Below are 23,265 nucleotides of genomic sequence, written 5' to 3' on the forward strand. Positions count from 1 at the left end.
ATCTCATTCTCATCCCAGTACTCGACTACTCTCTGAGGTTTTTTCTGAGTTTTTATATTTTTAAGTTTTGAACTTTTTGAGTTCAGAGTTCAGACGCATAAATTTTTTAATTTCTGATTTTCTGCATCAAACTAATTTAGGGTTATAGGCGGCGATTTCCAGCTCGATTCGATTCCTCACTCCTCACAAATTCCGGGCAAACGAAGTGTCGAAGACGCTGCTGTCCTGTTCTAGTAATCCGAGCTCGATTCAATTTCAATTTCAAAGGTATGTTTCGCTTTCTTTTGGTTGTACTGCTGATTGAATGATCTGCTGTTCCGAGCTTTTCCCTTTAGTAGGAAAATATCATCTGTATCACGTTCATGCTGTTTAATTCATTTGCTTGTATAATAACAGTTGTGAGTACACGACTATGTGTTAGGCTTACCATATGATTACTTTGTTTAGGTCTGATTTTTAGAACTTTCCTTGCATTTTTCTTGTGATAGACACTTTAGGATGATGACAGTTGAGTGAATTCACTGTTAGTCTTCTTTGTTGTGACATTCTTATGGTTGCTGGTTTGGAAAGATTTAAATAATTGTGGAGTGTGGACTTGTCACTTGAGTAGTAATGGCCATGGTTTTTTATTTATTTATAGATGGCTAGAAAAGGATATTGTTAATGGCTTCTTTAGCCTTTTTAGCTTTTGCTTAGCTGCAGTTACATTAGACTGCTGCTGCATCTGTTGGAAAGATATTGTTAATTCGTTATAGCAGAAACATGGTAGTTTAAGCTACTTATAGCTAGTTTGAAATAACTAAAATCTAAAAGTGCACTCTCATATTTACATTTTCTCAGCATTACTAATAGCAAGGTAGTTATTCGTTGATTTTTAATTTATGTTTATATTTGTTTAATTTTGTATAGATGGAAGATACAAGTAAAGTAAGTGATGTTGGTTCTAGTGAAAGTTTACCTATTACGGTAGATAGTAACACCAACACCATTGATACTCAAGATTCCAAGAAAAGGAAAGCAATGCAGCCTAGGTCTGACGTTTGGAACCATTTTGATAAATTTGAGGTTAATGGGGTTGGGAAAGCACGGTGTCGATATTGTAAACAAGCTTATGCTGCTAATTCATCTAAGAATGGAACAACAGGATTGAAGAATCATTTGCTTAGATGCAAAGAATACCCACTTAAAATTGCAGAAGATAATAGTCAAACAAAGATAAATTTTCAATCTTGCCAAAATGATGAAGGATCAATTTGGAAATATGATCAAAAAGTGGTTAGGAGGGCCTTAATTGAGATGATAGTTACTGATGAACTACCATTTAGCTTTGTAGAAAATGAAGGCTTTATGAAGTTTATGAGAAAAACTCAACCATTATTTCGTCTTCCTTCTCGTAGAACAATAACAAGGAATTGTTATGAAGTTTACGGTGAATTGAGGCAAAATCTAAGAAGTTCTTTTAGAGAAGCACAACCAAAAATTTGCCTAACAACAGACACTTGGACTTCATTACAAAAAATAAATTATATGTGTTTGACAACCCACTTCATTGATAGGGATTGGAAGTTGCATAAAAGAATACTTAATTTTTGCCCTATCACTAGTCATAAGGGTGAAAAGATGGCTAAAGCTATTAGGGATTATTTGCTTGAATGGAAATTAGACAAGGTTTTCACTATTACTGTGGACAATGCTTCTTCAAATGATGTCACTGTCAAAGAATTGTCTAAACAGTTAGATATGTGGAAAACTAATATGATGAGTAATAAACATCTTCATGTGAGATGCATGGCTCATATACTAAATCTAATTGTGCAAGATGGTTTGAAAGAACTTGATGCTTTTGTGACACGTGTTAGAAAAATTATGAGGTATGTGAGATCTTCGCCTGCAAGGACCTTAAAGTTTAAACAGTGTTGTGCACATGTAAAGGTAGAATGTACCAAAACGTAGGGGTGGGCATAAAATTCGAAAAACCGAATTCCGAACCGAACCAAATTAATTTGGTATTTCAGTTTCGATTTTTTCGGTATTTCGGTCTAATTCGGTACTAGATTTCGATATTTTGGTATTTCGGTTCGATTTTCGGTATTATAATTTTACAATTTCGGTAAATCGAAATACCGAAAATATGGTGAACCTATATAATATATATGACTATATCTAAGTTCTAAGCCCAATTACCTATTTAATAGCCCATGCCCCAAAGTCCCATTACCCATACCGTCCCGCGGTCCCGGCGTCCCACCCAGGCCCAACTCCCCCAACTCCCAAGCCCAAGTCAGTTAATACCCAAGAGGCCAAGACCCAAGTCGAGAATCAAATTAGGCATTCTCATTTCTCATCAAAGTAGGGCATTAGCCATTAGGGCTTACTGCTTAGGAAGGGTATCATCGAGAAAAGAAGACGAGAATCGACTGCGAGTCTAGACGAGAATCGACTGCTTAGGAAATAGGAATTAGGATATCAGTCTACGAGTTACGACTTACGAGTTACGACCTTTCGACAGTCGAGCTCGAGTCTCATCTCATCTTCACCGGTTAACTTCACTACTTTTGTAAGTTTGGTAAGTCTCATCTCATCTCATTCTCATCCCAGTACTCGACTACTCTCTGAGGTTTTTTCTGAGTTTTTATATTTTTAAGTTTTGAACTTTTTGAGTTCAGAGTTCAGACACATAAATTTTTTAATTTCTGATTTTCTGCATCAAACTAATTTAGGGTTATAGGCGTCGATTTCCAGCTCGATTCGATTCCTCACTCCTCACAAATTCCGAGCAAACGAAGTGTCGAAGACGCTGCTGTCCTGTTCCAGTATTCCGAGCTCGATTCAATTTCAATTTCAAAGGTATGTTTCGCTTTCTTTTGGTTGTACTGCTGATTGAATGAACTGCTGTTCCGAGCTTTTCCCTTTAGTAGGAAAATATCATCTGTATTACGTTCATGCTGTTTAATTCATTTGCTTGTATAATAACAGTTGTGAGTACACGACTATGTGTTAGGCTTACCATATGATTACTTTGTTTAGGTTTGATTTTTAGAACTTTCCTTGCATTTTTCTTGTGATAGACACTTTAGGATGATGACAGTTGAGTGAATTCTTTGTTAGTCTTCTTTGTTGTGACATTCTTATGGTTGCTGGTTTGGAAAGATTTAAATAATTGTGGAGTGTGGACTTGTCACTTGAGTAGTAATGGCCATGGTTTTTTATTTATTTATAGATGGCTAGAAAAGGATATTGTTAATGGCTTCTTTAGCCTTTTTAGCTTTAGCTTAGCTGCAGTTACATTAGACTGCTGCTGCATCTGTTGGAAAGATATTGTTAATTCGTTATAGCAGAAACATGGTAGTTTAAGCTACTTATAGCTAGTTTGAAATAACTAAAATCTAAAAGTGCACTCTCATATTTACATTCTCTCAGCATTACTAATAGCAAGGTAGTTATTCGTTGATTTTTAATTTATGTTTATATTTGTTTAATTTTGTATAGATGGAAGATACAAGTAAAGTAAGTGATGTTGGTTCTAGTGAAAGTTTACCTATTACGGTAGATAGTAACACCAACACCATTGATACTCAAGATTCCAAGAAAAGGAAAGCAATGCAACCTAGGTCTGACGTTTGGAACCATTTTGATAAATTTGAGGTTAATGGGGTTGGGAAAGCACGGTGTCGATATTGTAAACAAGCTTATGCTGCTAATTCATCTAAGAATGGAACAACAGGATTGAAGAATCATTTGCTTAGATTCAAAGAATACCCACTTAAAATTGCAGAAGATAATAGTCAAACAAAGATAAATTTTCAATCTTGCCAAAATGATGAAGGATCAATTTGGAAATTTGATCAAAAAGTGGTTAGGAGGGCCTTAATTGAGATGATAGTTACTGATGAACTACCATTTAGCTTTGTAGAAAATGAAGGCTTTATGAAGTTTATGAGAAAAACTCAACCACTATTTCGTCTTCCTTCTCGTAGAACAATAACAAGGAATTGTTATGAAGTTTACGGTGAATTGAAGCAAAATCTAAGAAGTTCTTTTAGAGAAGCACAACCAAAAATTTGCCTAACAACAGACACTTGGACTTCATTACAAAGAATAAATTATATGTGTTTGACAACCCACTTCATTGATAGGGATTGGAAGTTGCATAAAAGAATACTTAATTTTTGCCCTATCACTAGTCATAAGGGTGAAGAGATGGCTAAAGCTATTAGGGATTGTTTGCTTGAATGGAAATTAGACAAGGTTTTCACTATTACTGTGGACAATGCTTCTTCAAATGATGTCACTGCCAAAGAATTGTCTAAACAGTTAGATATGTGGAAAACTAATATGATGAGTGGTAAACATCTTCATGTGAGATGCATGACTCATATACTAAATCTAATTGTGCAAGATGGTTTGAAAGAACTTGATGCTTCTGTGACACGTGTTAGAAAAATTATGAGGTATGTGAGATCTTCGCCTGCAAGGACCTTAAAGTTTAAACAGTGTTGTGCACATGTAAAGGTAGAATGTACCAAAATGTAGGGGTGGGCATAAAATCCGAAAAACCGAATTCCGAACCGAACCAAATTAATTTAGTATTTCGGTTTCGGTTTTTTCGGTATTTCGGTCTAATTCGGTACTAGATTTTTGGTATTTCAGTATTTCGGTTCGGTTTTCGGTATTATAATTTTACAATTTCGGTAAATCGAAATATCGAAAATTTGGTGAACCTATATAATATATATGACTATATCTAAGTTCTAAGCCCAATTACCTATTTAATAGCCCATGCCCCATAGTCCCATTACCCATACCGTCCCGCGGTCCCGGCGTCCCACCCAGGCCCAACTCCCCCAACTCCCAAGCCCAAGTCAGTTAATACCTAAGAGGCCAAGACCCAAGTCGAGAATCAAATTAGTCATTCTCATTTCTCATCAAAGTAGGGCATTAGCCATTAGGGCTTACTTTTTAGGAAGGATATCATCGAGAAGAAGAAGACGAGAATCGACTGCGAGTCTAGACGAGAATTGACTGCTTAGGAAATAGGAATTAGGATATTAGTCTACGAGTTACGACTTACGAGTTACGACCATTCGACTGTCAAGCTCGAGTCTCATCTCATCTTCACCGGTGAACTTCACTACTTTTGTAAGTTTTGTAAGTCTCATCTCATCTCATTCTCATCCCAGTACTCAACTACTCTCTGAGGTTTTTTCTGAGTTTTTATATTTTTAAGTTTTGAACTTTTTAAGTTCAGAGTTCAGACACATAAATTTTTTAATTTCTGATTTTCTGCATCAAATTAATTTAGGGTTATAGGCGGCGATTTCCAGCTCGATTCGATTCCTCACTCCTCAAAAATTCCGGGCAAACGAAGTGTCGAAGACGCTGCTGTCCTGTTCCAGTATTCCGAGCTCGATTTAATTTCAATTTCAAAGGTATGTTTCGCTTTCTTTTGATTGTACTGCTGATTGAATGAATTGCTGTTCCGAGCTTTTCCTTTTAGTAGGAAAATATCATCTGTATCACGTTCATGCTGTTTAATTCATTTGCTTGTATAATAACAGTTGTGAGTACACGACTATGTGTTAGGCTTACTGTAAGCACGTGATTTTTACCCTATATGAGAATTACTCCCAAAAAATTCGAAATCAAATGATTTTCCTTGGTGTGCAATTTTGAGTATTTTTGTGACATTTTTGGATAATTATTTGTATTTGTCTGTGTTTGTTTATTTGCTAAATTAATAAAAAATACAAAAATATGTCGCATTTGCATGTAGGATTTAATTCTATAATTGTTAGTAATTAAATTAGTTTTACAAAAATTAAAAATTACAAAAATAGGCAGCTTTTGCATTTTTAGCATTTAATGTCCAAATGAACAATTTTATGCCTAATTATTACTTAATTGTGCGTTAATTGTTATTGGTAGTTAATTTGCACTTTTATAACTTAATTTAGTTCTTAATAATAATTTAAGTATTTTTATAATTTAGTTTTAGAAAATAAAAGAAGAAAAGAGAACAAAAAATACAAAGAAAAATCGGATTGAGCCACTTCTTCAATTTTCAAACCATAGGCCCAAATAATTGTCCAACCTTCTCCATGACCCAGTCCATCTCCACATGGGTCGACCCGGTCCGCCCCATTAACCCAATCCATAACCCAATACCCCTATCTTGCATTTCAAAGACACAAAACAAAAGAAAAAACAAAAAGAACAAAAAACCCTAAAAAAAAGACCTAAACCATCCGCCCCCATTTTTGGCTTCTTCTTCTCCAAAATACCAAACACCCCAAGCCATCCATGGCTACCTCCCCTTCCATACGAGCAGCTCCCATGGCTGCCTCCCTATCGACAACACACGCACACACATCAACCACACACAAGCTCCACCTCCCTCGCATCCAAGTAAACCCCGCGACTGCTGCGTCTTCGCCGAGCTCAAGCTTGAGCTCGACGTCCATGGTCGCCACTGCTGCGTCGTCGTCGTCAACCACCATCACGTCCAAACAGACCCAGCTGCCCCCGACCTTGTTCCAGCTTCATCGGAGCTCATCGCTGCTACTGCTCCGGCAAACGCCACTGTTTCAGCAGCTACTGCTTCGTCTTCCCGTTCCAAACGCGCAGCGGGCTGCTGCTGCGGTGTTCTTCGCCGTTGGTTGCTGCCGCGCTTCTGCTTTCACTTCATCTTCTTCAGCTTGAGCAAATGTTTAGATATTTCATGTCGAGACTGCTTCGTTTGGTCGAGACTGCTTCGTCTTCGCGCGAACAACTGAACGAACCTCCATTGATGCGGCGTCGACCACTAGCCCTCATGACTACTGCCCGTTCCGCCATGGACGTCGTCGACCAGCTGCCTTTGCTGCTTCACTTCTGTCGCGCCAACTGCCGATATAGCTTCGGCGTGGATTCAGTTGTCAACTGCAGATATAGCTTCTTAAGTTCGTTCATCGTCGTGTGGTCGAGCTTTGGTCGAGGTTCGTCGAGTCAGTCCATACATATTTCATGTCAGTCCGGTTAGTAGATTTTTGAGTTTTATTTTGTCCGTATTTTGTTTTGATATTTTCGAATCTAAAATCAACAAATGTTTATTTTGTTTATCGTTTGAATTAATTTTTACTTTGTTCATATGTTTTGTTAAATTAATTTTCAGATTTCAAATGGAAGTTAGTTAGTTGTTTTTCATGTTTATTTCATGTTTGTATTATTGTTTAGATAAATATTTGTTAGTGTAATGTTTGTTAGATTCAAATTGAAATTTAATTAATTACTTCTTCAATTTGTTTCATGTGTTATGTATTTTCCAGAAATTATTGATGTTGTTTGAGTCATGTGAATCCGTCATGTTTGTTGCTTAAAAACAGATTTAATTCATGTTCATCTTTGTTTGAAGTTCATGCTTAAATTCAGTGATTTAATGTGAGTTTATGTTTGTTGGTGATTTGTTGATTTAACTTGAATCATGCATATTGTTGTTTGTATTGTTGTATCTTTGCTCATACATTCATGGTCTAAATTAACTAGGATTGGTTCCCGATATGGTTAATTCATTCCATTAATTTTGAGTTGTGTTGTTCATCGTGTTCATATAATTGTTGTTGAAGATTGTTGAAAAATTGGTCATCTTGATTATATTTTGGTCAAGTTATGATTAATTGAGTGTTTAGAGCTGATGGGGGTAATTTGGTAAATTGCATTGCATTCGGGGGTAGATTTGTAATTGCAATAAGGTCGGAGGGGTAGTTTGGTAATTGAACATTATTTTGATTCTTTATGTTAAGCATGGGGGACAAAATATAATAGGGTGAGGTTTTTGATGTACTTGTTTAATATAATGGGGGACAAGACAAAACATAATGGGAGGAATCTTGTACTTGTTTAATGTAGGCATGGGGGACATATTGTAATGGGTTGGGAATGTGATATTTATTTAATGTAGGCATGGGGGACAAAGCTTAAAATAAAGAAAACATTAAGTAGTGGGACAAAGCATGCCATTGGGGGAATAATTTGGGGTTGGGAATTGAAGACTTGTCTTGCTATATATATAGAGTCATTCTTGGCATTTTAGAAAAAAGGAGAAAAAGAAGAAAACATTGACTGAAAAGAGAGTTTAGAGAACTTAAACATTAAGAGAGACTTGGAGAGTTGACAGATTTTTTTACACTTGAGAGTTGACATACTTTTATACTTGAGAGAGTTTTTGAGAGTAAAAGAGAAAGACAATTTGAACTTTCACTCGAACAATTCTGTTTGCTTTTCTTCGAGTGTTATTCAAAAGTCAGAAACTACTGCATCTCGTATCTTTTCTCTTCTCTGCTTTGATTGTGATTGCACTTTGGCATTGCTGATTTTTCAATCCGTTGCTGGGTTATTCTACTGGTTGTTACTGGTTTTGCGGTGTTGCTGAACTTGCTGTTGCCGTGTTATTACTGCTGCTGACTCCTACTTCTTTTGTTCTTGTACTGCTGTTTCCAGGTACACATTTGTACAATCTCGGCTTGAAGCAAAAATGAAATATTAATCAGGCTTTGTTCCTGTTGAATTCCTCCTGTTTAGATTTGTGGTTGAATATAATTTTTCTTTCTTCATATAAAGATGTAGTTGAATGATTAATGAATAATGAGGTTGCATATGTATACTTTCTTCATCTAATAATGTTACTTTAAGTAAATCGAAGAATAATTAATCTGTATTGATATTATGGTCAATCTCATGTTCTAGTATTATTGAATAACAGAATATAAAATGAAAGCAGTTTTTCTTTGTACAAACTCGATTGCAATTTTCCCTTCGCATTAGCAGTAAACTAATAACTAATAAGTTACGTTTTTCAGCATGTAAATAATTAAGAGATTTTCTTTTATTTTAGAGACGAACTTAATAGAAAATATAGTCATTGTAGGTTTATCCTTTAAAATAAAAATGAGACGAGTCTCGCCAAATAAAACGTATAGATTGCGGGGCCCTCATAAAATGTATGGTTTAATTAGAATTCGGAAGGACCGTTTAGCGAATTTCACGGTCTTCCCAAAATAATAACGCGATAGTCTCTTTAGGCGCGTGTTTAATATTTTACTTTCTTAAGCCTGGGTGTACATTTCATGCGGCCCGTATCCAAATCCCAAAACATCAAATAAAATGTGTTCCGGATTGTGGGTGCATTTCATTTGACGCAGTCCAAAGACGTGTATTAAGTGGTGTTCACATTTCTTTTAAAAACAATAATAATAAAGCGGTTAAAAGATAAAATTTGCACATAAGTTCATATTTGTATAAAATCAGATAATCAAGCCGAATATAACAGTTGAGCGACTGTGCTAGAACCACGGAACTCGGGAATGCCTAACACCTTCTCCCGGGTTAACAGAATTCCTTATCCGGATTTCTGGTACGCAGACTGTAATATGGAGTCATTCTTTTCCTCGATTCGGGATTAAAATTGGTGACTTGGGACACCCTAAATCTCCCAAGTGGCGACTCTGAAATAAACAAATAAATCCCCTTTCGATTGTCCTTTAATTGGAAAAACTCCCTTGTACCCTCTCGGGTGCGGTAAAAGGAGGTGTGACAGCTCTGGCGACTCTGCTAGGGACATGCAATCCAGAACCACTGGTTCAGGGTTAGAAATCGAGCTTAGAATAAATTGTTATGTTCAGCTTTATCTGATTTTGTTACATGATCTGTGCTTAATGTGCTAACTAATTGCTTTTACCGCTTTGATATTTTGTGAACTGTATATAAACTGTGCCGAAACCCATCTTCTCTCTGAGTCTTCTGAATCATGAAGAAGGGTGTACTTCGTACGACTTCTTTTCTGTATAGTGTCAAGTCCCAATTTAGAACGAGGTTTGGACAAGTTGCTAAGCCGGTGAAGCTTCTGTATTCCCGGTACGCTACCCCCCCGGCTCGAGCTGTCCGCTCGGGTAAGCCAGGTCTAGAACAAACACCCAGGTTCTGAACCTAGTATAACAAAGACACATGCCGGATCCCTAGTAGGAACGTTTGTTTGCATCACGTGCATCTGACTTTGGAGGCTCAACACAGGGGTTGGGTCTGTCTAGGACAGGTGTACCAAAAATGAAAATGACCATCCTGATGCATCTTACTTGCTACTACTTGCGCATTTATTTGATTCGGACTTGTGTGCTGACTGACTTGTGAATATCGGGAATAATATTTTGAAACTGAAAAAAAAAGAAATAGCGGTTAGGGAATTGATTGTTTATTTTTGAAAGAAAACAAATGCCCAAATACTGTCAAAACTCTGCCGAAATTCTAAGAAAATGAAAAAATGTCTTATTAGTTTATTTTATTAAAAGCTAAGAAAAGAAAAAAAAATCATTGTTCTGTTTTGTTTTTCAAAAAAAAAAAATAGAAAAAATATATAGTTTGTCTTGCCATGAAAATGAAAATGAAAAAGAGTCTTATTTTTAAAATATTTTTTTTATTTATTTGCTTATGAAAATGCAAAAAATAAAAAAAAATAAAGAAAAAAAAAGTCTTTCATTATTTGTCGCAAATATATATATATAAATCCGAAAAGTTTTTTTTTCCCCAAAAAGATATATATATCTTTATTTGTTGCAAAGAGTATTTGTCTTGCCAAGAAAATTCAAAGTAAAATTCCAAAAAGATATGTCTTGCAAAAAATAATATAAATATCTTTATTTTCCATTGTTGATAAAACAAAAGTAATAAAAATGTTTTTTTTAAGAAAAAAAAATCCGAAAATATTTTGATTCTTCTTTCAAAATTGAAAAGAAAATTCAAATTCAAAAAAATACTATTTAGAAGCATTTCTTTTATCAAAAGTAAAATTCCAAAAAATATATTCTTTTTTCTTTAGAATAAAAAAAAACAAATGGAAATTCGGAAAAAAAACTTCCTTTTACTTTTGAAATTCTCAAAGTTCAAATCAAAAGAAAAGGAATTTTTACAAGTCTTTCTTTAAAAAAGAAACCAATCAAAAAAAATATATATACTTCCTTTCTTCTTTTGAAGCAGTTCTTTCACAGTTCCAATTAAAAAAAAAATATTAGTTCATTTACTTATTCCAATGGCCCGAACTACGCGGGTTTGATTCTCACCGGATGTGAGATACGTAGGCAACCCTCATCGGGTCCAACCCCACCTTTTGCTAAAAAGCCAAAAACAAATAAATAATAAAAAAAATTAATATGTCAAAATTTTAATTCTGTCATAAAGAGGTCGGGTGACGCTGTTTTGTCAAAACATAGCCGAATGTTCCCGAAAGGGACGCCGGAAGGCTAACTTTGCATAAACAGCCACCTTTGGGTCATTTTTTAAAGATTTGGTCCAGTTGACCCACACAGCCTTAAAATCTTCGTCCCCGAGACGTTGAAAGGTCGTGTTTGCAATATTGACTTTTCTAATTCGAAAAACGATAAAAAGAGTCATACATAAGTCAGGTGATGTTGTTTTGTCATAAATAGCCGAATGTTCCCGAAAGGGACGCCGGAAGGCTGACTTTGCATAAACAGCCACCTTTTGGGTCATGTTTAGGATTTTTGGTCTAGTTGACCCACACAGCCCTATAAATCTTCGTTCCCGAGGCGCTGAAGGGCCGTGTTTGCAACACCAGGTTTTTATTGTAATTTGAAAAGAAAAAAAAGGTCAGTGGTCAGGTGAATACCGTTTGGATTTTAGTAAAAAATAAGTCGAGCCAGCTTCGGCAGTGTCTTAAACCGTTCTTGCCGAAATAGCCTTAGAGTATCTTTCAGTTGTCGAAAGGTTATTTTCGTAAAAGATTGGACAAGTTTGTAAAGTGTCATAAAATAATCCTCCCGGCCTCAAAATTCATGTGAAATTTGGGAAGGGGCCACATTGGCAAAAATAACCATTTGGTTGCATTTGTCAAACGGGGAAAGAAACTGGCCGTTTGTAAATCTTTTTGATGAGAATATGTGGGTTGTTTGATTTTCGAGTTTGTAGGTCATCTTCAAACCTTTGAAACCCAGTTTGTTTTAATATGAAAATTGAAAAAAAATGTTTATTATTGTTTATCTTTTATTGGTCCGAACTACGCAAGGTCTGATTCATGCGGGGTCATGATACGTAGGCAATCTCCATAAGATTCGACCACAACAAAAAGAAAAACAAAAAAAATAAATGAAACAAAAAGAATGAAAAAGAAAAAGAGAAAAAAAAAATGAAAAAAAAGGAAAAAATGAATGAAAAAAAAATCGAAAAAAAAGAAAAAAATATGTTGTCAATAATGAGGACCGACTGAGTCCATTCTAACCTGTTTTGTTTTGAATCACAAAGAAAGAAGATGGTTGGTTTGTGGTAAGCCGGAAATACAAGATCCAAAAGCACGATTTGCGGGGATCAGGCGTGATGACAGAAGCATTCGAGTCCTATTGGGAACTTGTTGACTAAGGGTGATGATATTGAAGTTGGAAATGGTCTGGCAATACTGATGCAAAGCTCAGTGGCTAAGATGCCAGTTTCGCTAAAGTGGGAGGACGCTCCGTTCCTTGGTTAACAAGAAAGAAGCATTTGGTTTGTTGTCATTTCTGTTGTCCGGATTATTAAGGTTGTAATTTGGATTTTGTCCTGTGTCAAACCTTCCTATCTTTCCATTTTGTCATAGGAGTTTGTTTAAATTTTGTCCAGTTTGTTTTAGGATTTTATTCTGGTTTATTTTGGTTGTTTTGTTATTCAAACCATTCCACCGGTAGTCTAAAGCAAATCCGGTCTTTTATTATTTCCAGTCATCTCTTTGTTTAGTCCTTTTGTCATTTTGTTCAGCGCCGATTCTAGTGACATGACATGCGCACACAGTTTGGGCCTAGTCTTTAAAGTTAATCATAAAAACCCGGAAAGGTGATCAGAACATTTAAAGAAAATAAGGACGGTTTGAGATTATTCAGAGCTCGAGTCATGTGGAACTGGGGCAAGTAAAACATAAAGAAAACCGTTAAAGCCAGATTCACCTTTCATGATAATAAGAGTGAGAGTGTCGCCCAACGCTGCTTTAGAAGTGACAAATGAACAAGCAAATGTTGAATATAATTGTCAAATCCAGCACCATCAGAAGAGACTGCAAATCTTTGTTTAAATGTGTTGTTTGCATTTGGCATGTTTTGAAGACTGGAATGACGAAGGCATTTTGTTCTGCTACCTAAACACTTTATCCTTCGTTAACCCCTTTTGAGCCTTATTGTTTTTCTTTCGTACCCCTCGTACGGAATCAGTAGAAACGACTAGAAAACGCAAGCATGACAGGTAAAGAAAAAAAAAACAACAAAATGAAAAAAAAAGAAAAGAGAAAAGAAAAGAAGAGAAAAATGATAACAAAAACAAAAAAAACAAAAGAAAGTCAAATGGAAAAGAGGAATTGGGAACTACGTTTGACCTGATTCCTCAAAGAGGATACGTAGGCGCTTCACGGCTCGGTCATGGTTTTGAAAAATGAAATGATCAATTAAGATATCCCCAAGCAAGAAATTGGGGCAAAGGTTGCGTTTGTTGTAAATAAATCTAATTCCGAAGGTTGTAATTAATAACCCAAAATCGATGCATTTTTGAGCCTTTAATACCCTTTCTTTCTAGCCTACCCAAAACCCACATTACGGTCCAAAGAAAGACCTTCTGATCAGTCTTCAAAAGATGCCAAGTCAGACAAATGAGAGTCTCACCGGTGAGCATAACATTCTGTTCCACAGCAGAAAGGACTCTAATCTGCGACAGAAAGAGTCATACCGGCGACACTCCAAATCCCCAGCTGGAAAGTGATACAAATGAGAGAGTCTTATCGGTGAAAACCTTCACAGGCACCATAAGGCGATGAAAGCTAAGAGACAAACCAAAAATGAGAGAGACTTGATAGTGAAAACCCTTCGGGCTCTACAAGTCGAATAGGATTGAGAATCAGATGGGGAATTGCCAATTGAAGATCTTGAAAGATGATTGACGGCGGAGGATAGGCCACATATGCATGTCATGACCATTAGAGTCGGTATCTGCATTTGATAGGTTTTTATTTATAGTTTCTTTTGTTAAAGAGTCATCTTTTTCCTTTGTCCTTTTATTCTGTTCCCTTTTATCTTTTTCCTTTCATAGAAAAACTCCCCAATAGAGTCTGTCTGGTCAGAACAAGTGTGAATTGACTTCAAAATATGCCATCAGCTTTCCAATTATACAAGACCGAATCTGATTAGAACATCCAAATGCTCTAAGTCAGTAAGGAACAAGCGCGAGGCCAGTATCAATAAAAATATCCCCGACAAAAGTGAATTAACCAAAGGATTGACGAGTGTCAAGAGGGATATCCTTGCCAAAACCAAGGTTATAAACCTCAAGGCCAAGGCCCATGAACAGAGCAAGGAGAGCAGTGAGCATGATTTGGCGAAATCCATACTAGACTAAAAGGTCGGGGAAATGCCAGTTTCCGAGCTATGCCACAAAAGAAGAGGGATAGCCCCAGCAGAAAGGGATTATCCCCAGCAAATAATATCATCCCCAACAAGTTGTGGAGCGCAGAGCAAGGAAGGAGAAAGGGAAAACCATCCCAGTAGGAGTATCACAACCAACCACCGCGTTTTAAACCAACAAATTTTGTTTGATTTGAAACAGGTAAAGGAAATGGCATTGATGCCAGAAATGCATGCACAAGGGATATTATCAAACTGGGGCAGAAAATTTTCATTCCATTTAGAAAATTTTCTGGAAGTCAGGTACCCATTCGGGGAAGAATAAAGATAACGCTAGTCTCAAGGGAAGTGGTCTTAGAACCAGTGTTGCCCCCAGCATAATAAGTTTCAATGGAGGAAGTTGTTCCCCAGCAAAGGGATGAAACTTGAGCTCAGAAAAAGCAAGAGGCCAGCATCATTCCCAACAGCCTTCCGAAGAGTGAAGCACTAGTTCTGAAGGAATCAAAATCCCCCGGCAGTGTTATCCTCGACAGCGTTATCCCCAGCTGATAACATTTTACCCCCAACAGGTAAGTAAATAATTCCCCGACAGTGTTATCCCTAGCAGTTTCGAGGAGTCCAACACAAGTTTGGTGAAAATCGGTATCCTCAGCGGTTCCTTTCGGGGAAAGATAAAACGAGTCTCAAGGGAGTTAGTCTTCAAAGGAAGAAGCTAATAATAATAAAAAAATAAAATAAAAAATAAAAAATAAAATAAAAAATAAAATAAAAAATAAAAAGTGGAAGTAGTTTACAGGGGAATGAAACATCCTACTCAAAAGGACGTAGTTCTGGAAGGAGTAAGATAACATATTTACTCAGCAGAGTTATCTTCAGCAGAGTTATCCCCAGCGGATCATCGAGATGTAGAAGCATCTTCGACGGATTTTCGACCAAGTTTCAAGAGGGTTGGACAACCCATAATGGGGAAGGTAGAAAGGGAAAATTCATCCCAAGCAAAATAATCCCCAGCAAGTATTTGAGGTAAGAAATTTTTAAGTTTTAAGGATATGTCGGGTTCATCCGCCCTCGAATAGGATATGTCGGGTTCATCCGCCCTCGAATAGGATATGTCGGGTTCATCCGCCCTTGAATAGGATATGTCGGGTTCATCCGCCCTCGAATAGGATATGTCGGGTTCATCCGCCCTCGAATAGGATATGTCGGGTTCATCCGCCCTCGAATAGGATATGTCGGGTTCATCCGCCCTCGAATAGGATATGTCGGGTTCATTCGCCCTCGAATAGGATATGTCGGGTTCATCCGCCCTCGAATAGGATATGTCGGGTTCATCCGCCCTCGAATAGGATATGTCGGGTTCATCCGCCCTCGAATAGGATATGTCGGGTTCATCCGCCCTCAAATAGGATACGTCGGGTTCATCCGCCCTCAAATAGGATTTTATTTTAAAAGTTGTTGTTGAAGCCAGGCGCCCACCTGTATAACGAGAGGAGGATTTTATTTTAAAAGTTGTTGTTGAAGCCACGCGCCCACCTGTATAACGAGAGGAATACATTTCAGTCTCTAAATTTCTTGACAGGCGCCCACCTGAATAACGAGAGGAATACTTTTTTGTCTGTCTATTTCATATTTTAGGCGCCCACCTGTATAACAAGGGAATACATTCCGCGCCTTTACCAATAGGAGACGCACTTCCTAGGTCAAGTTTTGCCAATAGGAGACGCACTTCCTAAGTTTTACCCATAGGAGACGCATTTCCTAAGTTTATTTTACCCAGCGGAGACGCACTTCCTGAATTAAGATTTCACGCATAGGAGACGCACTTCCTAAGTTAAAGATTTCATTGATAGGAGACGCACTTCCAAAGTTTAGTTTTACCGATAGGAGAAACACTTCCTAAGTTCATTTAACCCATAGGAGATGCATTTCCTCCTAAGTTTACTTTTACCCATAGGAGACGCATTTCCTCCTAAGTTTAGTTTTACCCATAGGAGATGCATTTCCTCCTAAGTTTAGTTTTACCCATAGGAGACGCATTTTCTCCTAAGTTTAGTTTTACCCATAGGAGATGCATTTCCTCCTAAGTTTAGTTTTACCCATAGGAGACGCTTTTCCGCCGAATTTTACTTTTACCCATAGGAGATGCATTTCCTCCTAAGTTTAGTTTTACCCATAGCAGACGCATTTCCTCCTAAGTTTACTTTTACCCATAGGAATACATTTCTGTCTTTTCATTTTTGTTCTAGGTCGCCCACCAGTAAAATGCGGGAATACATTCTGTTCTAGGTCGCCCACCAGTAAAATGCGGGAATACTTTCTGTTCTAGGTCGCCCACCAGTAAAATGCGGGAATACTTTCTGTTCTAGGTCGCCCACCAGTAAAATGCGGGAATACATTCTGTTCTAGGTCGCCCACCAGTAAAATGCGGGAATACTTTCTGTTCTAGGTCGCCCACCAGTAAAATGCGGGAATACTTTCTGTTCTAGGTCGCCCACCAGTAAAATGCGGGAATACATTCATGTTCTAGGTCGCCCACCAGTAAAATGCGGGAATACTTTATGTTCTAGGTCGCCCAACAGTAAAATGCGGGAATACATTCTGTTCTAGGTCGCCCACCAGTAAAATGCGGGAATACATTCTGTTCTAGGTCGCCCACCAGTAAAATGTGGGAATACTTTATGTTCTAAGTCGCCCACCAGTAAAATGCGGTAATACATTCGTTCTAGGTCGCCCACCAGTAAAATGCGGGAATATTTTATGTTCTAGGTCGCCCACCAGTAAAATGCGGGAATACATTCTGTTCTAGGTCGCCCACTAGTAAAATGCGGGAATACATTCTGTTCTAGGTCGCCCACCAGTAAAACGCGGGAATACTTTATGTTCTAGGTCGCCCACCAGTAAAATGTTGGAATACATTCTGTTCTAGGTCGCCCACCAGTAAAATGCGGGAATACATGCTGTTCTAGGTCGCCCACCAGTAAAATGCGGGAATACATTCTGTTCTAGGTCGCCCACCAGTATAATGCGGGAATACATTCTGTTCTAGGTCGCCCACCAGTAAAATGCGGGAATACTTTCTGTTCTAGGTCGCCCACTAGTAAAATGCGGGAATACTTTCTGTTCTAGGTCGCCCACCAGTAAAATGCGGGAATACATTCTGTTCTAGGTCGCCCACAGTATAATGCGGGAATACATTCGTGTTCTAGGTCTCCCACAAGTAAAATGCGAGAATACTTTATGTTCTAGGTCGCCCACCTGTAAAATGCGGGAATACATTCTGTTCTAGGTCGCCCACCAGTAAAATGCGGGAATACATTCTGTTCTAGGTCGCCCACCAGTAAAATGCGAGAATACTTTATGTTCTAGGTCGCCCACCAGTAAAATGCGGGAATACATTCTGTTCTAGGTCGCCCACCAGTAAAATGCGGGAATACATGCTGTTCTAGGTCGCCCACCAGTAAAATGCGGGAATACATTCTGTTCTAGGTCGCCCACCAGTAAAATGCGGGAATACATTCATGTTCTAGGTCGCCCACCAGTAAAATGCGGGAATACTTTCTGTTCTAGGTCGCCCACCAGTAAAATGCGGGAATACATTCATGTTCTAGGTCGCCCACCAGTAAAATGCGGGAATACATTCTGTTCTAGGTCGCCCACCAGTAAAATGCGGGAATACTTTCTGTTCTAGGTCGCCCACCAGTAAAATGCGGGAATACTTTCTGTTCTAGGTCGCCCACCAGTAAAATGCGGGAATACATTCATGTTCTAGGTCGCCCACCAGTAAAATGCGGGAATACTTTCATGTTCTAGGTCACCCACCAGTATAATGCGGGAATACATTTCATGTTCTAGGTCGCCCACCAGTATAATGCAGGGAATACATTTTGTTCTAGGTCGCCCACCAGTATAATGCGGGAATACATTTCATGTTCTAGGTCGCCCACCAGTATAATGCGAGAACACATTTCTGTCTTTTATTTCATATTCTAGGTCGCCCACCAGTATAATGCGGGCATACATTTCATATTTTTTTTGCATTCAGGCGCTCACCTGTATAACAAGAGGAATACTTTTTAGTCTTATATTTCAGATTTTGAAATCAGTAACCCCACCGGAAGGTAGAAGGTTACAACAGAAATCCCCTGCGGTAAACAATAAAATCCCCAGCACCGGGAAACAGAAGGTTGCAACAAGAGGTCCCAGCACAAATTCAGGCGCATGAGTCAAAAGGAAGAAAAGACGCGTCTTGAAAGAAGCAGCTGGTGAACATTAAATCATGCCCAACATAACAAGTCTGATGAAGAGAGCCGTACCCACCAAAGAAACCGCCGAAAAGCTTAATGAAGAAAGCCATGTCCCTAGCGGACCGAGCAAAATGATGAAAACTGGTATTCAGAAAAGCAAAGGGCCAGTATCATTCCCAAATTCACGGAAGAAAAGCAAGGGAGGAAACACAAGCCGACAAGAAAGCAAGGCAACAAGAACAAATTTCAATCTAGCCTAGCTTCTTGTTTTCTTTTAAGCACGGTGTAACAAGGAGATCGGTAAGCAGTGATAACAACATGCAACATCAGTAACATCGCAGTCCCACGGTAGTCCCAGCTACCAAAACTTCCCGAACTACATTAACCTGATTCCCCTCTAGCCAGGGATATGTAGGAAACCTTTGAAGCAAAGGTTCGGTTAAATCTTTTTCAAAAAATGCTTTACACGGAGTACTCGGATGGGCAAAAATCGCTCGCTTTATCTTTGCGCGAAAACCCTTCGTGTCTTCGGGCAAAGAGGGGAAGCTGTAAGCACGTGATTTTTACCCTATATGAGAATTACTCCCAAAAAATTCAAAATCAAATGATTTTCCTTGGTGTGCAATTTTGAGTATTTTTGTGACATTTTTAGATAATTATTTGTATTTGTCTGTGTTTGTTTATTTGCTAAATTAATAAAAAATACAAAAATATGTCGTATTTGCATGTAGGATTTAATTCTATAATTTTTAGTAATTAAATTAGTTTTACAAAAATTAAAAATTACAAAAATAGGCAGCTTTTGCATTTTTAGCATTTAATGTCCAAATGAACAATTTTATGCTTAATTATTACTTAATTGTGCGTTAATTGTTATTGGTAGTTAATTTGTGCTTTTATAACTTAATTTAGTTCTTAATAATAATTTAAGTATTTTTATAATTTAGTTTTAGAAAATAAAAGAAGAAAAGAGAACAAAAAATACAAAGAAAAATCGGATTGAGCCACTTCTTCAATTTTCAAACCATAGGCCCAAATAATTGTCCAACCTTCTCCATGACCCAGTCCATCTCCACATGGGTCGACCCGGTCCGCCCCATTAACCCAATCCATAACCCAATACCCCTATCTTGCATTTCAAAGACACAAAACAAAAGAAAAAACAAAAAGAACAAAAAACCCTAAAAAAAAGACCTAAACCATCCGCCCCCATTTTTGGTTTCTTCTTCTCCAAAATACCAAACACCCCAAGCCATCCATGGCTACCTCCCCTTCCACACGAGCAGCTCCCATGGCTGCCTCCCTATCGACAACACACGCACACACATCAACCACACACAAGCTCCACCTCCCTCACGTCCAAGTAAACCCCGCGACTGCTGCGTCTTCGCCGAGCTCAAGCTTGAGCTCGACGTCCATGGTCGCCACTGCTGCGTCGTCGTCGTCAACCACCATCACGTCCAAACAGACCCAGCTGCCCCCGACCTCGTTCCAGCTTCATCGGAGCTCATCGCTGCTACTGCTCCGGCAAACGCCACTGTTTCAGCAGCTACTGCTTCGTCTTCCCGTTCCAAACGCGCAGCGGGCTGCTGCTGCGGTGTTCTTCGCCGTTGGTTGCTGCCGCGCTTCTGCTTTCACTTCATCTTCTTCAGCTTGAGCAAATGTTTAGATATTTCATGTCGAGACTGCTTCGTTTGGTCGAGACTGCTTCGTCTTCGCGCGAACAACTGAACGAACCTCCATTGATGCGGCGTCGACCACTAGCCCTCATGACTACTGCCCGTTCCGCCATGGACGTCGTCAACCAGCTGCCTTTGCTGCTTCACTTCTGTCGCGCCAACTGCCGATATAGCTTCGGCGTGGATTCAGTTGTCAACTGCAGATATAGCTTCTTAAGTTCGTTCATCGTCGTGTGGTCGAGCTTTGGTCGAGGTTCGTCGAGTCAGTCCATACATATTTCATGTCAGTCCGGTTAGTAGATTTTTGAGTTTTATTTTGTCCGTATTTTGTTTTGATATTTTCGAATCTAAAATCAACAAATGTTTGTTTTGTTTATCGTTTGAATTAATTTTTACTTTGTTCATATGTTTTGTTAAATTAATTTTCAGATTTCAAATGGAAGTTAATTAGTTGTTTTTCATGTTTATTTCATGTTTGTATTATTGTTTAGATAAATATTTGTTAGTTTAATGTTTGTTAGATTCAAATTGAAATTTAATTAATTACTTCTTCAATTTGTTTCATGTGTTATGTATTTTCCAGAAATTATTGATGTTGTTTGAGTCATGTGAATCCGTCATGTTTGTTGCTTAAAAACAGATTTAATTCATGTTCATCTTTGTTTGAAGTTCATGCTTAAATTCAGTGATTTAATGTGAGTTTATGTTTGTTGGTGATTTGTTGATTTAACTTGAATCATGCATATTGTTGTTTGTATTGTTGTATCTTTGCTCATACATTCATGGTCTAAATTAACTAGGATTGGTTCCCGATATGGTTAATTCATTCCATTAATTTTGAGTTGTGTTGTTCATCGTGTTCATATAATTATTGTTGAAGATTGTTGAAAAATTGGTCATCTTGATTATATTTTGGTCAAGTTATGATTAATTGAGTGTTTAGAGCTGATGGGGGTAATTTGGTAAATTGCATTTCATTCAGGGGTAGATTTGTAATTGCAATAAGGTCGGAGGGGTAGTTTGATAATTGAACATTATTTTGATTCTTTATGTTAAGCATGGGGGACAAAATATAATGGGGTGAGGTTTTTGATGTACTTGTTTAATATAATGGGGGACAAGACAAAACATATTGGGAGGAATCTTGTACTTGTTTAATGTAGGCATGGGGGACATATTGTAATGGGTTGGGAATGTGATATTTATTTAATGTAAGCATGGGGGACAAAGCTTAAAATAAAGAAAACATTAAGTAGTGGGACAAAGCATGCCATTGGGGGAATAATTTGGGGTTGGGAATTGAAGACTTGTCTTGCTATATATATAGAGTCATTCTTGACATTTTAGAAAAAAGGAGAAAAAGAAGAAAACATTGACTGAAAAGAGAGTTTAGAGAACTTAAACATTAAGAGAGACTTGAAGAGTTGACAGATTTTTTTACACTTGAGAGTTGACATACTTTTATACTTGAGAGAGTTTTTGAGAGTAAAAGAGAAAGACAATTTGAACTTTCACTCGAACAATTCTGTTTGCTTTTCTTCGAGTGTTATTCAAAAGTCAGAAACTACTGCATCTCGTATCTTTTCTCTTCTCTGCTTTGATTGTGATTGCACTTTGGCATTGCTGATTTTTCAATCCGTTGCTGGGTTATTCTACTGGTTGTTACTGGTTTTGCGGTGTTGCTGAACCTGCTGTTGCCGTGTTATTACTGCTGCTGACTCCTACTTCTTTTGTTCTTGTACTGCTTTTTCCAGGTACACATTTGTACAATCTCGGCTTGAAGCAAAAATGAAATATTAATCAGGCTTTGTTCCTGTTGAATTCCTCCTGTTTAGATTTGTGGTTGAATATAATTTTTCTTTCTTCGTATAAAGATGTAGTTGAATGATTAATGAATAATGAGGTTGCATATGTATACTTTCTTCATCTAATAATGTTACTTTAAGTAAATCGAAGAATAATTAATCTGTATTGATATTATGGTCAATCTCATGTTAGTATTATTGAATAACAGAATATAAAATGAAAGCAGTTTTTCTTTGTACAAACTCGATCGCAATTTTCCATTCGCATTAGCCGCAAACTAATAACTAATAAGTTACGTTTTTCAGCATGTAAATAATTAAGAGATTTTCTTTTATTTTAGAGACGAACTTAATAGAAAATATAGTCATTGTAGGTTTATCCTTTAAAATAAAAATGAGACGAGTCTCACCAAATAAAACGTATAGATTGCGTGGCCCTCACAAAATGTATGGTTTAATTAGAATTCGGAAGGACCGTTTAGCGAATTTCACGGTCTTCCCAAAATAATAACGCGATAGTCTCTTTAGGCGCGTGTTTAATATTTTACTTTCTTAAGCCTGGGTGTGCATTTCATGCGGCCCGTATCCAAATCCCAAAACATCAAATAAAACGTGTTCCGGATTGTGGGTGCATTTCATGTGACGCAGTCCAAAGACGTGTTTTAAGCGATGTTCACATTTCTTTTAAAAACAATAATAATAAAGCGGTTAAAAGATAAAATTTGCACATAAGTTCATATTTGTATAAAATCAGATAATCAAGCCGAATATAACAGTTGAGCGACCGTGCTAGAACCACGAAACTCGGGAATGCCTAACACCTTCTCCCGGGTTAACAGAATTCCTTATCCGGATTTCTGGTACGTAGACTATAATATGGAGTCATTCTTTTCCTCGATTCGGGATTAAAATTGGTGACTTGGGACACCCTAAATCTCCCAAGTGGCGACTCTGAAATAAACAAATAAATCCCCTTTCGATTGTCCTTTAATTGGAAAAACTCCCTTGTACCCTCTCGGGTGCGGAAAAAGGAGGTGTGACACTTACCATATGATTACTTTGTTTAGGTCTGATTTTTAGAACTTTCCTTGCATTTTTCTTGTGATAGACACTTTAGGATGATGACAGTTGAGTGAATTCA

At 37.7% G+C, this 23,265-nt stretch overlaps 1 protein-coding gene across 1 annotated transcript; it reads left to right on the forward strand.

The window, feature by feature from the left end:
* Window positions 1-909: 909 nt before the first annotated feature.
* LOC142176122 (uncharacterized) lies at window positions 910-4,533 on the forward strand. The gene is made up of 4 exons (XM_075243194.1): window positions 910-1,439; window positions 1,605-1,871; window positions 2,721-2,847; window positions 3,490-4,533. The coding sequence occupies exons 1-4, from the start codon at window positions 910-912 to the stop codon at window positions 4,531-4,533; spliced, it is 1,968 nt and encodes a 655-aa protein (XP_075099295.1).
* The last annotated feature ends 18,732 nt before the right edge of the window (window positions 4,534-23,265 follow it).

Source organism: Nicotiana tabacum, chromosome 22 (genome assembly GCF_000715075.1).
Source record: "Nicotiana tabacum cultivar K326 chromosome 22, ASM71507v2, whole genome shotgun sequence".
NCBI lineage: Eukaryota > Viridiplantae > Streptophyta > Magnoliopsida > Solanales > Solanaceae > Nicotiana > Nicotiana tabacum.